Source organism: Macaca thibetana, chromosome 15, assembly GCF_024542745.1.
Source record: "Macaca thibetana thibetana isolate TM-01 chromosome 15, ASM2454274v1, whole genome shotgun sequence".
Classification (NCBI taxonomy): domain Eukaryota; kingdom Metazoa; phylum Chordata; class Mammalia; order Primates; family Cercopithecidae; genus Macaca; species Macaca thibetana.
Genome location: NC_065592.1, coordinates 82,488,677 through 82,506,098, shown reverse-complemented (window position 1 = coordinate 82,506,098; position 17,422 = coordinate 82,488,677). Strand labels below are relative to the sequence as shown.

Below are 17,422 nucleotides of genomic sequence, written 5' to 3'. Positions count from 1 at the left end.
CTTCAGAAAATGGTATATTTTCTTTCACTTGCCCTAGAGACATCATTGAGATCAAAACAGAGAAGTGAAACTTCAGGGGATTAGCAAAGGCTTTTTTGTTGTTGTTGTTGTTCAGAACCTTCTTTGACTGTCCTTTCTCTTCCCCGCCACGTTCATTTAGCCTTCAAGAGCTGTCAGTGCTGAAAAATCTCTCAATTCTACTGCCTTTTCCCGATTCCACTGCTAATTCAGTATTGCCCTCATTAAGTCCCCTCTGTAAGGTCACAGCTGCTTCCTAGGGGTTTTCCCACCTGCTGTGTATTTTCCTTGTACCCAACTCATCTTCCACGTGACAGCTGGAGTCATCTGAAAGTGCAGCTGCACACTTCTCCCCTGCTGGCTGACCCATATGATTCAGCAGGTCCAAGCTCCACATCCTGCATCCACACTTTTCCATCACAAACTCCCTTAGCAGTCTTGGTCTTCACTTCAAACACCTTACTCAGCCTCTTCCCTTTGCCTGAACCTGCTCTGTTCTTTCTCCCCACAGAAGTCTGGCCACAGAGAACCCTTGCCTTCCTACCGTGCACCTCCACTTAACTAAATTCTTCTCCTTCTTGAAACTCCAGCTCCAATGCATTGTCCCTATTCAGTCCTCTCCAATTTCTTCTCCTCCTCCCTGCGCCCCCACTGCACAGCTTGTCCTTCCTCAGCAGTAGTTATCATATACAGAACTAGCTTCAGTGTAGACAAATAGAGACTGAACCACCATAGGACAGGGTTTACCCTTTCTTTATGCCCTCTTGGAAGCTGGCACATAAGAGACAGCCAACCAACTCTTCTCAAGTGAATTCTAAGTGACAACTGTGATTATTAAGAGGAGGGCAGTGGTATGCCAAGAGAGAAATGAGGGAAAGAAGATAATACAATGTCTGCTTTTCTGGCACATGCTACAAAAAGCTGAGTTTCCAGCAATTTGTAAATTATTTTAATCAGAACATGTCAAGGTTAAGGTGGCAGTTCTCAAGTTACAGTTGCTGCATCTATGTTTCTTTCATTAATCCAGACAGTACAGGCAAATTCTAATGAGCCTTCCCACACTAAAGACAAAACAACATACAGTATTCAAATGAACCTAGCAAAGAATTTAAACCAGTATGCATTATGCAGTGCATTCTATAAAATACTTGGTCTTTAGGATTGATTCAGTTCCCTCTGGCAACAGTAGCTTTTAGAAAAAGATTCGCAGTTTGATTTAATGAAAATGAAGCCCACTTACCAATACAGTAGCCGGTTGTCATCTTGATTTCAAACAGTGCAATGCTGGCTGTGTTTCCCTGTCCTAGTACACCTTCTATTAAAATCTGCACAACATATGGGGAAGAAGGGGAGTTAGACTTCAAAACATCATGTTTCCTTGGTTCAGTATTTCAGCTATTAGTCTGGAGCTGTTCAGCCATTCAAGGCAAAATAGGATTGTTAGTCTCAGCTAGTTGCTATTGGATACCAATTTCACTATGGACTTTACTAAAAGAATGTGTGTGTATGTATATGTGTGCATGCGCATGTGCACATAAACTCATACATCAAAACTTCGAGGTGAGTAAGGCATCTGATAGAAGCTCAGAGCCAGCTGTCTTCTCTTCTATTGTTATCCCAACCACCACCATCTTCAGTGCTTGTGGTAGCACTTGTGGTCCTGTTTCTGAAAGTAATCACTTTTTCTCCTGTGGTTTTAGCCCTATATTCTGCAACTATGCTGGCAGATTTAGGAGGTGATAACTGCTGGGAGGATGTTGTAAAAGAGGGAACTCAGAGGCCCCATGCTCCATCCTCAACCACCAGCTGACAGGGAAGGACTCCAGGCAGAAAGAGGGTATTGGAGAGTAAAGTATTTCAAGCTTTTCAAAGAAGAAGCAGGATGGGATAGGAAACTGAAAGGTGGATTAGGAATGGGGAATGTTTTCATGATGGCTCCATTGTGTCCTTGATGAAATATTTTCAATAAACATCACACTTCATGGCCAGGTGTGTCTGGATCCCATCCTCCTTCCTTATCCAATCCACACCCAGCATCACCTTATATTCTCTACTTTCCTTTTCCAGGACTCCCAAAGGAACACCTTCCCTCTTTGAAAAGGAAATGGAACATATCCTTTAAGTATTTTCTCTCTTTTAAAGTATTTTCATTTTCATTTTATTATAGTTAATGTTTTGTTCAAAATTTGTAGCAAAGAAATGATTAAGATGACAAACACATAGCACACACAGTTTAGAAGGATGAAATAAAATTATAGAAATGAGAATACTCCCTAAAAGCCATAGAAAATCTATTTTCATTGAAGAGGTTGGTTTAAGCCCCATTTAGATTTTTACAGAAGGCTTATTTAAATAGATGGGAAGGAAATCTGGGAAGAAGCTCTTTTAAGGAATAAACAAAATGTTAAGTTCCATTGCTAATATTCTTCTATGGTATGTATCCTATGAAACATCACATCAAAATCCAGGAGATAACTAACCTCCACATCAGAAATTTTCATAAGATTTTAGAATAGTATAAAGCAAAGATAAGAGGCTCTATATCTTTCTCCTAAACTCCACCTACCTTGAATTTCTTGGAACTGTTTTGCAAATCCAAGCTGGCTATGAGCCAGCTGTCTGAAGGTTCCTTAGCTGACCAAAGCAAGCGATCAAAGCTTTCATCTTCAAATCTCATATAGAGGTTCAGCTGGCTGGGATCTGACAGAGATTCTGAAGATGTCGTTATCTGGTAGACCAAGCGGAGGCAGCTCCATTCCTCAGCCTGTAAGTCAGAACTTAGCAGCACAGCTTTCTCCCCCTGCTTGCCAAAGGAGGTATCCACGTAAATGTAATGACCTGGAAAGAGAAAGGAACACAGGAAAATGATCAATTTTTGGTTTGCAACCTGGAAAAATATGCAACTGCAGTCAAGTCTCTGGGCAGATAAACCTGCAGATATATTTTGTCAACCCACTGGAAGCTGCCTGAACACTGGATCACTGGCCTCTTTTGAAAAAATTGAAAGCACTGAGGCCATGTTACCAGATGACGACAACAGGCTGGAGCTGAGTGGTGCTGCCTCTTCAGAGGGTGGCATGTGGTCTCCGCTTTGCCGTAATTGCCATCACTCCCTCTTCACTCCTGACACTGTCTCTGCTTTTTATTCTTTTACACCAGGCCCATTTAGCACATTGCATTCATCTCCCTGGTCCCCATAGGCATATGTTTCTGCAGGCTGAGGGACATCGGAATCAGAAGAGCAGCATGACTGAAGTCAGCATAACTAGGTGGACTCAACCTTCTCCTTACATAGCTCTCCCCATTACCTAATGCTTCAATCTGCATTTAACTTGTACCATTATGTAAACTGAATTGATTTGGTTACCTAAGCCTGGATCTTGGGACCTAGGCAGAAAAAGTACATTGTAAGCTATTTTATTTTTTAAATTAGGAATAAGACTTCCTTCCCTTGACTCTTCCATGACCAAATTTCATAGTTCTGAGAACTAAATGAGGAAACACTTGCAAAACATGTAGCACAGGGCTGGGAAAGCACTGGACACTCTGAGACTAGCAATCATCCTTCCTTCTCCTCTATCCTCACTTCTCCTTTTGGATTCCCTCTTTCCTCCTTTCTCCTTCTCCTCCTCACTTCTGTCTTCCTCTTCCCGTTTCCCCATCCTTCTCCTCCTCCTTTCCTTTTCCTCTGTTCATTCTCCTTCCCTTCTCCCTCTACCCTCCTAATATTGACAAGTGTTTTCTGCTGACTGTACAGGATGTGAAAAACATTTCTATTAAAAAAGGTGGGGCATTGAAGCCAAGAACCTTAACTCAAGCCTTCCAAACTCACCTCTGGCCATCTGGTTTCCTATATCAATGATCCGATTGCCTGTGGGTCTTTGGGGACCTCCTGGGCCTTTCTGGCCTTGCAGATTCTCATGATTTCTCAGAGGGTCCCACATTCATGGCTGTCATTTAACCTGCTGTCTTTCATCCTGTGGCTTCCCCCTCCCTGTGTCTGCAGTTCAGTCTCCCTAACCCTAAACTCTTACTAGAAAGGATCTGAAAAGCCTCTTTGTTTTGCTTGATGTTCTTAGCCTGTCCTCCCACGCTTGTTGTCTCAAATGCCCATCCCAGCCTGGATCCTTATCTCTGTGGCGAGTACTGACAGGCCAACTGGAGCTCAGATGACGGCCATCCTCACATGAGGGACACAGTTAGGGCACTGTCTTCAGGGATCCTTGCTTGCCGACTGAAGGGTTTCAAGATCAAGATCTAACTCTTGCTGGCAATCTTCTTAACATAGCAACCACCCACTGGGTGCAGATAGCAATTGCTTCCAGATGCCAACCCAGGCACCCTTGTGGAGAAATCTGGCCCTTGCAGCGATTGCTGCCACCACCATACCTCCCACATATAGGCAACGCTCACTGCAACCCAGGCCCAACTACTGTTCTAAGTGCTTCACGCGCATTTCCGAGGTGAAAGGCTTGTTGGGTTTGACTATTCTAAGCCAGGGCTCTTGAGGCCAACCCTTTTTGGATAAAAGTGCCGCTTCTTGTGGCGTGAGGAATGTATTAGTGCCATCCTCTTTCCCCACTCTTTGCTACTGTCCCAAAAGAAGGGACTTCAAGCAGGCTGGATTGGGGGAGATCACATGAGTACCTCAAACCTTTTCCGAGGAAATAGAGAGTTGGGACATGGAGTATAAAAGAGGAAAAAAACAAATAAAGACCTTGCTATGTCCTATCAACATTCACATCAAATACCAACTTTGCTGCCATGGGAGGCTCAATTTTCCCTGGGCACTTCCCCAGCCTCCCCTTTTTTCTCCCTCCCCTTTTCCTTTCCCCACTCTAGAAAGGGCAATGCTCTTAAAGTTGAGCCCAGAGTCACCTGGAAATCTTGTTCAAATACAGATCTCCAGGCCCACCCCTTGAGTTTCCAAACCAGTAGGGCTGGGGTGATGCTGCATTTCTAACAGATTGCATTTCTTAGACATTCCAGGAGATGCTGATGCTACTGGTCTTTGAGAGTTGCTGACTTACAATGTATGACAGGTAAATAGGGTTCATTCTCCAGCCACCTCTCATCTACCAAAGAAAGTGCAGGCTCCTGTGGCACGTAAAGGACGGAGGCAACAGTTCTGCTGGAAGGTACAACGCAAATTTAAGTGAATGTGTGTTACAGCAGGTGCACAGAGTCCATCTGCCAGTGATTTTCTTGGCTTTTCAGTGAGTGCCATAAAAAATTCTCTTGATATTCTCTCACCTGATCAGATTTTGCTATAAGCGTATGCTAATGTTCTCTTGTCAAGAACCTTTGAGAGCACACACTATATAAAATGTACTATTTAAAATACCTAGATTTTATTCTGTGTGATGAAAGTTGGTGCTATTCATTGAGTGATTTTGACATCTTAGCCATAAATGTGAGTTATTTTAAAATATTGGAATTTTGTATTTAAATTAAAGATCTCATATTTGTTTTTAGGTCACGCCATGTGAATGTGCCTATTAGCTGCATTACAGTCCAAGCAAAGATGTATCTACCCAGCTGATTGGATGCAATGCACTCAGTAGAATGATGCATTTTCCTAGACCTAATCATTAGCCCAAGCGCCGCCCACCTCCACTATCACTGCCAACTTCAAGACTAATTTTCTAAATTAATCACTACATTTTCCAGGCCTGCTCTGGATACAGCCTTGGAACCCTTCTAAATATAGTGCTCCATGTAGCCACTGCCAATCAATCTGAGTTGGCACTTCAGTTGAAACTACTTGTTATCTCTGCTTGTGGCTTCAGTGTAGGGGTATATTTTGTTGTCATGTTATAGCTAAATTGAACTAGAAGGAACATGGCATGTTTTGAAGAAGTTTTAGAAAATATAGGATGAGGAAGATATTAATGTCAAGGATGTTGCCTTTCCCTGCCTTGTCACTAAGAAAATTGCTATTCTAGAATAAATGTTGAGTTCTTTTTACTTAAAAAGAATCATTTTACCACCGAGTGAATTAATGAAGTTTTCTTTGGGTGTAAAATGTTTTATTTATTCCATCTTAATCAGATTGATATTTGGAAGTTAACTTTAGACATAATTCACATTCCATAGAATTCACCCGTTTAATACAATTCAGAGGTTTTTAGCATATTCACAAAGTTGTGCACCATCACCACTATCTAATTCCAGAACATTTTCACCATAACCCCAAAAGGAAACCCTGTATCTATTAGCAGTCACCCCTCATTCTCCTGACCCCCAACCTCTGGAAACCACTGATCTACTTTCTGTTTGCCTGAACTTGCCTATTCTGGAAACTTTATATGAATAGAATTATATGTGTCCCTTTGTGACTAGCTTCTTTCACCCAGCATAATATTTTCAAGGTTCATCCATATTGTAGCATATATTAGAATTTCATTCTTTTTGGGGGATGATATTCTATTTTATGGATATACCACATTTGATTTATTCATTCATTAGTTGATGGACATTTGGATTGTCTCTACTTTTTGACTATTATGAATAATCCTGCCATGAGCATTTTTATGCAAGTGTTTTTGTATACAAAAATTTCAGTTCTCCTAGGTGTATACCTAGGAGTGGAATTGTTAGGCCACACGGAAATTCTATGTTTAACTTTTTGACGAACTGCCAAACTGCTTTCTCAAGTGGTTGCGTCATTTACATCTCCACCAGCAGTGTATGAGAGTTCCAACTTTTCCACATCCTCGCCAACACTTGTTATTGCCCATCTTTTTTTTAATTATAGTGACGCTAGTAGATGTGATCTCTGGTTATGCTTTGGATTTGCATTTCTTGAGTGACTAATTATGTAGAGCATCTTTCATGTGCTTATTGGCTATTAATGTACATCTACTTTGGAAAAATGTCTGTTGGAAATCCTTTGTCCATTTTAAAAATTGGGTTGTCTTTTTATTGTTGAGTTATAAGAGGTTTTATAAATTCTGGATAATAGATCTTATCAGATAGATAATTTGCAAATATTTTTTCCCATTCTGTGCTTTGTCTTTTCACTTTTTTTTTTTTTTTTTTTTTAATGGAGACAGAGTCTTGCTCTGCCGCCCAGGTTGGAATGCAGTGATGTGATCTCGGCTCACTGCAACCTCCACCGCCTGGGCTCAAGCAATTCTCCTACCTCAGCCTCCCAAGTAGCTGGGACTGCAGGTGTATGCTGTCATGCCCGGCTAATTTTTTTGTATTTTAGTGCAGATGGGGTTTCACCGTGTTGTCCAGGCTGGTCTTGAACTCCTGAACTCAAGCAATCCACCCGCCTTAGCCTCCCAAGTGCTAGGATTACAGGAGTGAGCCACCGCTCCCGGCCGTCTTTTCACCTTTTTTATGGTATCCTTTGAAATACAAAATTTTTAAATTTTGATGAAGTTTAATTTTCTGTTTTTAGTTTTTTTTCCTGCCTTTGGCATCATAGCTAACAAGCCATTCTCAAATTTAAGGTCATGAAGATTTACAGCTTGTTTTTTTCTCAGAGTTTTATTGTTTCACCTTTTACATTTAGATCTTTGATCTAATTTTTGCCCATTGAATTTTCTTGCCACCATTGTTAAAATAAACTGAGGATAGATGTGGGGTTTATTTCTGGACTTCTCAATTCATTTTTATTAATCTGTGTTTATTCTTATGCCAGTACCATAGAGTCCTCCTTACTGTAGCTGTGTAGTAACTTTTGAAATTGGGAAGTATGAGACCTCCAACCTCATACTCATTTTCAAGATCATTTTGACTATTCTGGGTCCCTTGTATTTCCATATATATTTAAAGATCAAAATGGGAATAATGTAGAACACCATAAAGTTCACTGTTTTAACAATATTCCTTCATTTTTCTTGAATACATGCTCCTGAATGTTGTAAGCTTTTGGTTAATGTCCAGAATTCTTAAAAAGTTGATTTTTGACCATTTCTTCTGCTGTTCTCATTGCTTTTATGGGGAGAGGATTCTCTGAGGTCCTTACTCCACCATTCTTGCTGACATGCTCCCTTTTCTCATCTTTTAAAACCAATAAGAATACAAAGCAATGCTTCAGAGATGTTAGAGTAAACAAAACAAAAGAGAAAAAGGAAAAGAAGGGCAGAAATCACAGGGGGATTGGGAGGTTGATTGTGATGCATCAGGCCAGGGATCTGGGGGAGATTTACCAAACACAGTGTTGGAGAAATGGCGTCAGGAGGAGAGGGAAGGATCCACTTCAAATATGGTTGCTTAGGCAATTGGAACGGGTTTACTAGACATTTATTAGAGATGATAAAATCTTTGTAAGGGGTCAGAAAAGGGCCATAAACTTCCAAATAGATTTTTTTAAAAAGTAAGTCAGCAATCAAAAACAATCATTAAGCCATCCTGCCAAAAAGTACAGACTCAACATGCCCTAGGGTCTGAACATGTCTCCTTGTCACATGCAAGCATCAGAAAACAACAGAAAAAGCTTTTTTGTTTAAGTGAAGTCAAGCCATAAATAACTGAGTCTTGAAGTCATGTTCAATTGCTGGACACATCTGCATGGCCAGAATTCAATGTATCGATAACTTCCAATAGCCATGGCACAGCATGATAGTTCTAAGTCCCACACCATCACTGTGGCAGCACGGTCAGGGCACAAATCACAGGGGGCTTCTTGGCACCCATGGAATTCTATTAGCTAATGAATGCCAAATGCTCCATCCTTCAGGTGTGATAATCGTGCTGGGGTGACTGTGTGGTACAATGGAACCTACTCAGGATTTGTAAATTATAACCTAGGTTTAAAACCTTATGACACACACACAGACTGAATCACTGGCTTCTTTATTTTCAAAATGGGAATAATAAAAGAAGAGAGCCACTTTACACATACATTCAATATGTGGAAACTCAATGTACTTCAGAAAAAACAAACCAACTAAAAACAACCCAACGACGAGTACTATGACACACACACACACGAAATATATTTTTCATATGAATAGCCACTAAATGGAATCTATTTCATCTAATGTTTAAATAAGTATATACTTCCATGCAGAAAGAAGAATTGGCCGTGTTGTTCATAAAAATGGCATAATACGTATAAAACCATGTGCACCGTACTCTGTAATTTAAGGAACTCTTAAGAGCAATTTTGACAATGTATAATTTTCACCTTGCTGACTTTAGACTGTAAAACTGAAGTGAGATATGACTTCATATCTATAGGGCTATTGTGAGAACCTGATAAAATGATATACAGTCATGCGTCACTAAATGATGAAGATAGGTTCTAAGAAATCATCATTAGGTGATTTTGTCATTATGCAGGTATTATAGAGTGTACTTCATGAACCTAGATGGAGAGTCTACTACACACGTAGGCTATATGGGACAACCCATTACCCCAGGCTACAAACCTGTAACAGTATGTTACTGTACTACATACTGTAGGTAACTGAAACACAATGGTAAGTACTTGTGTATCTAAACATACCTAAACATAGACAAGATATAGTAAAAATACAGCATAAAAGATAAGAAAGGGTACATCTGTATAGGGCACTAACTTGCAAGTGGTGTGGGTGAGTCAGTGCATCAGCAGGGAGGGAATGTGAAGGCCTAGGCTATTACTGTACACTGCTGTAGGCTTATAAACACTGTATACTTAGGCTATACTGAATTTATATGAAATATTTTTCTTCAATAATGAATTAACCTTCATTTACTATAACCTTTTTACTTTATAAATTTAAAAAAATTTTAACATTTGACTCTTGTGTAACAACTCTTAGCTTAAAACACAAACACATTGTACAGTACTGTATAAAATATCTTTCCTTATATCCTTATTATATGAATTTTTTTCTGATTTAAATATTTTAACATTTTTTTACTTTTCAAACTTTTTGTTAAAAACAAAGACACAAACATTCACATTAGCCTAGGGCCTATACAGGATCAGAATCATCACAGTGTCACTAGGCTATAGGGAATTTTCAGTTTTGTTATGTTATGGGACCACCATCATATATGCCCATCGTTGACCAAAACATCATTATGCAGTGCATGACTATATAAAGATGCTTTGTAAATGGTCATGTTAATTGCTAATTTCTGTTCTCATCATCAAAGGCAGGAGTTTTTTAGTTATTGCAGAGACAGAGAGAAATGAATATTGTCTTCTTACTTTTTTCCAATATAGATCAGAGAAGATATTTGTTCAAGTAGTAGACCAGTAGCACATTTTCAGTGCTGATATGAGAACAGGCCTCATTCATTTCACTTTAATTGGCCCTTTGCTGTTAAAATCTACAACTTTGTCCTTTTAGTGCTAGGCCCATCCTGGCTGCCCATGCTAAGCAGTCTCCCTCCTCACAGCTGAGCTCCTCTGGTTCTTACCCAAGGCTAATCATCATTTCAAGTGGAATCCAGCATATTTACTCCTGATGTGATTCTGACTGAAATCTTATGACCCAGGTCTGACAGCAATGCCTACATCTCTCTTTTGTTTAGAGCTTAGTGTCTTGCATGTCTAAGGCAAGGACACTGCTTCTTTTTGGCAGCTTCCTTCCCAGGGCTGAAGTCTAGTCCCTGAACTCAAGCAAGGATCTTCCCACTCAATTTTCTGAATGCCTTAACTGTTTGCCCCCCTGGATCATGTCCTGCTGTGGACACAGTATGGTGGAGTGGTTGAGTGTGGCTATCACATCAGGTTGATCTCAGTTCGAATCTTGGCCATGCCACTTAGAAACAATGTCACTTTGGGCAAGTTAATTATATTATCTGAAACTCACTTTCTTCACTGGTAAAGTGAGGATGTTAAAATACTGATTTTGTAGCCTTTTAAAAAGATTAAATAAGATAATGTAAGTACTTAGCACAGGGCCAAGTTCTTAATAAATGTTAGTGCTCCTATGTCCAGTTAGATGATCAGCATCCTCTTCTGATGGTTACCCCACCTTGTCATCTCATATTGTCCTTCCTTGATACCAATTGCTGTTGTTCCACCTGCGCTTGCGCTCTCTCTCTTTTTCTTTCTTTTTGGCAGAGTCTTGCTCTGTCACCCAGATGGGAGTGTAGTGGGGTACCCTCAGCTCACTGCAACTTCCACCTCCCAGGTTCAAGTGATTCTCCTGCCTCAGCCTCCCAAGTAGCTGGGATTACAGGCGTCCATCACTACACCTGGCTAATTTTTTTATTTTTAGTAGAGACGAGGTTTCACCATGTTGGCCAGGCTGGTCTCAAACTACTGACCTCAGGTGATCCACCCACCTCGGCCTCCCAAAGTGTTGGGATTACAGGCGTGAGCCACGACGCCCGGCCTGCCCTACCTTTCTGACACCAACTGCTGCCCCCTATGTGGAAGTTCTTCCAACTATCTGCAACTGGATCTGTTCTCCCTAGTGCGTGCTCTACTGCTGTGGGCATGTCTTTTTATGCTATGACAGTCGTCTCTGGGATCTACCAGATAATCAAAGCAGCCTGGACAATAATACATGCAAAGCATCCAGCAAACATTCATAAAGTTTCTGCAAAGAACAGATTTCTATCGTGGAGAGAGGATGCCTCTGTGGAACTGCATCCTCCATTATGTATAAGCCATCAGCTTACAGTCTGAAGGAGCGTTATTTTCTTTATACATCAGAGACTTTCAAAAAAGTGAAAAAGTCAAATTTCTCAATATGTATAGAAAATACAATGGGTACGGGGTTCTCAGTTGATTGTGTTATTAGAAAATAAATAATATAGCACTCCTTAAATGTAAAACAATTTTTTAATCTTTGGGACTATTAATATCCCAGTTTTTTCTCAATCAGATTAACAATGATTTATAAATCTACTGATTACTTCTGGCAGAGAATGTTCTGATCTGAAACTATGTAAGAAAAAATCACAAATATTTATGACTCACATAAAGTATTCTCATCTTGTTTGAAGTTTCCAATTTTACTATTATTCTGTGTTGTTTAATAAATCACTATATAAATCATAATTTTAATAAAATGAAGATGAACATAACTTTTAAGACCAGCTCAAGTCATCTGGTAAGAAACAAAGATTCAAAAACAAGTAACATTTGTTGTACTCTGGGTACTAGATTCTTCACACATGTTCTTCTCTCTTAAACCTGTCAAATGATCCTATGATGTAGAAATTGCCACTTTACAAATAAGGAAACAGAGGCTGACAAAAATTAATTCACCAGTTCAAGGAAACAGCTAGGAAACCAAGCTGAGGCACAAAGTCCATGCCTTTTCCTCTGCACCAGGCTGTCTCCAAATATTTCCTTTTCTGTCTCCTTTATAAATTTATCTTTTCATAATATCATTTTCTTACAGCAGGAAAACAACCTTTTCTTCCTTTTCCTTATACTGGGATCCTGAAGGTGTGGATAAATCTATATGGACTTTCATTTGGGCTTCTCTACAAATATTATTTCTACTGATAACACAATAATCTGATTAATTTTTCTACCACAGTGCCTCAAATCTAGGAGACTTTTAAACATGTCAAGATTTCTAAAATTAGGGAATATTTTATAATTAATCTATAGTAGTGCACCTCCCCGCTCCTTAAAAGGATGTTAGCAAATCTATGGTGAACTTAGAATCAAGGAATACAAAATAAGATTATTTGCACCTGCACTTTGGTTACTGATTGCTGTCAGAGACCCCACAGGCTTGGGCTCAGAGAACGCTATCAAATATTACTGGTAAATCCTGCCAAAGGGTGTGAAGTGGGGCAACATGAAGATAAAGGGTTACAGAGTCACCCTGCAGAAGGGTAGCACTGGAGGTCCAGAGACCTCTAGTTATCAGCTTGTAGGAGGCACAGTCCACAGTTTCAGTCCAATGTCTTAATAAGTATTTACTAACTTGGAATGTGTACATCTTATGAACAATCCATTTCCATAAAGTATATGGGCCCCCAGTTGCCAGAAAACAGGGTACTTCATATCATTTAATATAAACAAGTCCATCAAGCTTCCAAATCTTCCTGCTGGATTAGAAAGGGCTTCCACATGGAGTTTTGCAAGGCATGTCTTTTCAGTGCATGTTTTTTATGGGGATGGCTTCTCTTCTCCCCTCTCCTTGCCATGTGAAGCCCCTAATGTGACATAGATTCAAGAAACTTTTCATTCTCATTCAATGAAAGTACATGAAACTCCTGGCTTGTGGTTAGTTTCCATGGATAAGAGGATGAATGAGACTCAGGAGGTACAAGCTTCCATCTAAATCTCCCCAGAAGCCAGCATACTAAGGATGGTTGATTTGCAATGCAACTTTACAGGCAGGTCCCACTTCTGAAGTGTGGTGGGCAAAATGATCTATAATTGAAAAGGAAAAACTAGATACTGTCATCTTATTTTGGTCCCAAGTGGTAAGAAACCCCACCCAGAATGAAACCTTCTCTAGACCAGCAAAGAGGCTCTTGCACTGGGGAAATACAGCTTTGCTTAAGGAAAAAGGAAAGCCTGCATTTATAGAGCAGCACAAAATTACCACGTATAAACTTCCAAGCTATCCCAACACACAGGATCATGGGTGGGGTAAGTCCTTTCTTCCTGATGTGGAAATTGAATTTTCGGTGTTCTCAGTATTCCTTGTCAATATCATTTGCCTCAGGAAATTCATTACGCATCTGTCATTATTATACAATGCTTATCTCCAAAACGAAATATTTCATCCTTTTCAAATTCATTTATAAGAAAAAATTTGCTCCTCTCACAAATAAAGGCCAAGCTTGGCCGACAACTGCAGAACCTCCAGAGAACCTTAATATGGTGAAGCTGGATGAAACCTTGATGTCTAATAAAGGGATCTTGATGCCAAGGAAGATTTTTTTTTCTCTAGTGCCACTTAGGATGGAAATGGAAGAAAACAGTGAGGCCCAGGGAGACGCCCTGAATAGAGTGTCACTATTGATTAGCAGTATCTGTCTGGTCCTGGGAGAAGACCACATGGGGCAGATCATGTCCGACTTCTTTCTTCCAAGTTGACTCAGAAACTCCTCCCACATCTGGGGTGTTTGGCTTTTGGGGAGTGAGGAGAATTTCTACAGGAAGGTTGTGACATTTTTCACCTTATTTATAAAATCGCATGGCAGCAGCATCAACATCATGATCTTGAAATGCTCTTTTCCTCTGGATTCCTTGTTCCCCGCCTTTAATAGTTTTGCCCCAACCTTCTACCCGCTACTCCTCTATCTTCTCCATGGTATTCTCTACCTTTGTTAGTCTCTTACTTGTTAGTATTCACTGGGTCTATGTCTAGCTTCTCTACTGTGATGACTCTTCCTCACCATAGCAGTAACTGCTAATTGCCTACCTAATATCCATTCTCTCCTGCTGCTTCATAACAGAACTCCAGTTTGATTGGGGTTGGCAATGTGCCCCAGCCAAGAGAATGACATTGCTGTACCGCCTTTGCATTTGGGGTGGCCAGTGACTAAGTTCTAGATGGAGAAAGTTGTTGAATGGGGCTTTCAAGAAAGCTCCTCAAAGATGGGGCTGACTCAGCTAGTAGGTTTCTTTTGTCCTCTCCCTTCCTCCCTCTTTCTGTCTGAAGTGTGCATGCAATGGGCTTGAGTTGCAATGGATACCTTAAGAACAGGAGGTGACTAGGGTGAACAATTCATCTTAGTTAGCCTGGGCCTTTCTTAGTTTTAACATTTAAAGTCCCAGTCTGGTGCGGTGGCTCATACCTGTAATCCCAGCACTTTGGGAGCCGAGGTGGGAGAATCATTTGGGCCTAAGAGTTCAGGACCAGCCTGAGCAACATGGCAAAACCCTGTCTCTACAGAAAATAGAAAAATTAGCCAGGCATGGCACCTGTGGTCCCAGCTACTCAGCAGGCCGAGGTGGGAGAATCACGTGAGCCTGGGGTGTTCGAAGCTGCAGAAAGCTGTGACTGCGCCAGTGCAGTCCAGCCCAGGAAACAGAGCAAGACTGTGTCTCAAAAACAAAAAACAAACAAACAAAAAACCTTAAATTAAATTTTAAGTCCTATGTCCTGGGAACAGGACATGTTTTCTGGGGAAACTGACAGCATTGTTCATCCTAGCAGGCAACCCTGAAAATGGACATTATTACTGTGAGTGGGATATAAAAATAGCAGGAGCTGGGTTCCTGATCATATTGTTGAGTCTTCTAACCAGTCCAGAGTTCCTATTTCTGCACTTTTCACTAGGAAAGAAAAAGAACAAATCCCAATTTAAACCATTATTAATTCATTTTTTTCTGCTATAGGCATCCAAATTATTTAACTGACTGACTTCTCCTATGCCTTCCAGCTTTGTTTATGCAGAGGTAATTTCTAAGTCTCTCACTCTGGCCTGATCCCCTATCACTTCCAGACTCATGTATCTTTCCACTGGGCATCTCCACATGGACATGCCACAGGCACTTAAACTAATTCTCTTTCTCCCAAACCCTACTCTTCCAAATCTGAGTGAATGGAACCCCCAGCTATCTAGTGATCAATCAAGAAATCTTAGTGTCTTCATTGATGCCTCCATCTCCATCCTCCAAATTTCTATCAATCTTGATAACTGAATTTTGAAAATTTCTCTCAAAGTCAACCATTCCTTCAAGTTCCCTCCACTGATACAGTTTACAAAAACTATCTTTTGTCTGGATTATTCCAATGCCCTTCTGATAGGTATATCTGCTTCAGTCTTGCCCCACTCTAATCTAATCTCCACACTGCAGCCAGAGTGCTATTTCTATTATGCCAACCTGATTACATTATTTCCCAGCCTAAAACACCTGAAGGGGATCCCCATTGTCCTCAATTCATACCGCCTTGGTGTTCTGGCTCGCATATTTAACCACACCCTTTTTTGCAGCCTACATGGCAGCTATAGAATTTCTTTTAGTTCCTTTAAGCTAAGGTGCCAGACTCTTTATTGTTTCAGCCCTTCCCACATGCTGTTTCCTTTATCTAGGATACTCTCTTTCATATCCCTTCCCTCATACATTCCATGCCACTACTGCTCACTTCCTTCTTACTTCATTATGGTCTTACCTCTATACTTCATTATGGTCTTAGCTTAACATATCTATCATGTAAAATTGTGCAGTGTGCAACCTATACAACTGTACATGGTGGACCTGTTTAGATACTGCTTTTTCCAGGCAGCCTTTGCTACTCTCTACCTCCAAACATGGTTAGATGTCTTTTTTTTTTTAAGTCTTCTTTTAGTATCAGCATTATAACTTTAATTTTTATTTGTCTGACTACTTGTCCATATTCCTCTTTAGGATTTTAAGCATATAGGGGTACCCACCATATCTGCCTGTCTCCTAGTAGGTGCTTTCTATATTTTTAAATAAATGGGTAAACTTCTTTCTGATGGTAGGCTTGTTTTATCATGTTTGTATACAAAGCTACATCAAAACTCTCTTCTATTATGGAGATCTCCTATTAGGTTTGAATTTCATGCCAATTACTCAATTTGCTGTTATCCAAGGAAATATAATATTTAATGAGATATACCTCTACACATATACCTTATATTTTCTGAAACACAAATTCTCACTATGTCAGGATACAGAAAGGATTGTCGAAATGCACAATTCTCTGCCTTTCTGGAATGCAGAGTTTGTGGGAAGCATTGAGAAAATGTTTCAGTGTGTGACATTTCTAGATTAAAGAGAGCTATAGTTTTATCAGCCTCAAATTTTGAGGAGTCCCAAAGTGCAGAGATCAGCAATACATGGAGAAGTGATGAGGTCAGCATTGCTTAGCCGTCTTGAATGCCATTTTGGTTCTCCCTGACAACAGGGAAATTATCCTCATATCATAGCTAACACTGCAAAAGTAGTCTTAAAAGATTACAAAGCATTAAGCCTGGCAAAAGCAAAACAAATGCCAGGAGGCAATCTCCAGTGTAAACAATCTGCCAACATTTGAAACCACAACCACAGATGTTTGTTCCACCCTTTGTCATAGGGTCTGGGAAGGGTGTAGCTTTAAGCCCTGCCGGCCCAAGTGGCAGTTTTAGAAGAGAAGTTTACCTTAGCAACCACCAACAGAAAACCAAGTGATGAACCCACAATGAAAGGTCACATAATATTTGGAAAGGGAGCTTCACTTTATATGGTATTTAACAAAGGATGAAAACATAAGAAAAGGCTGCATTACCTGATACATAGTGTTTGTTCTACCAGAGATCAGCTCTCCGAACATATTTTCCACTACATCATTTGTGAGGTAGGGAAGATATTCCTTCTAAACATAGAAATGTCCCTGTATTTAGGCCGGGCACGGTGGCTCATATCTGTAATCCCAGCACTTTGGGAAGCCGAGGCGGGTGGATCACTTGAGGTCAGGAGTTCGAAACCAGCCTGACCAACATGGTGAAAACCCATCTCTACTAAAAATACAAAAAAAAAAAAAAAATTAACTGGGCGTGGTGGTGGGTGCCTGTAATC

The 17,422-nt window shown here is 40.3% G+C and overlaps 2 protein-coding genes across 2 annotated transcripts in view; one reads left to right on the top strand and one right to left on the bottom strand.

Annotated features, from left to right (window-relative positions):
• Positions 1-17,422, top strand: part of PTAR1 (protein prenyltransferase alpha subunit repeat containing 1) — a 424,325-nt gene that overhangs the window by 14,837 nt on the left and 392,066 nt on the right. The gene's annotated exons all lie outside the window — the stretch shown is intronic.
• The window catches only part of MAMDC2 (MAM domain containing 2), a 171,151-nt gene that overhangs the window by 105,460 nt on the left and 48,269 nt on the right, over positions 1-17,422 (bottom strand). Inside the window, exons 3-4 of the mRNA XM_050760910.1 lie at positions 2,585-2,856; positions 1,259-1,343 (exon numbers count right to left, since the gene is read on the bottom strand). Coding sequence (XP_050616867.1) covers positions 1,259-1,343; positions 2,585-2,856 — 357 coding nt within the window. The remainder of the gene's footprint in view (positions 1-1,258; positions 1,344-2,584; positions 2,857-17,422) is intronic.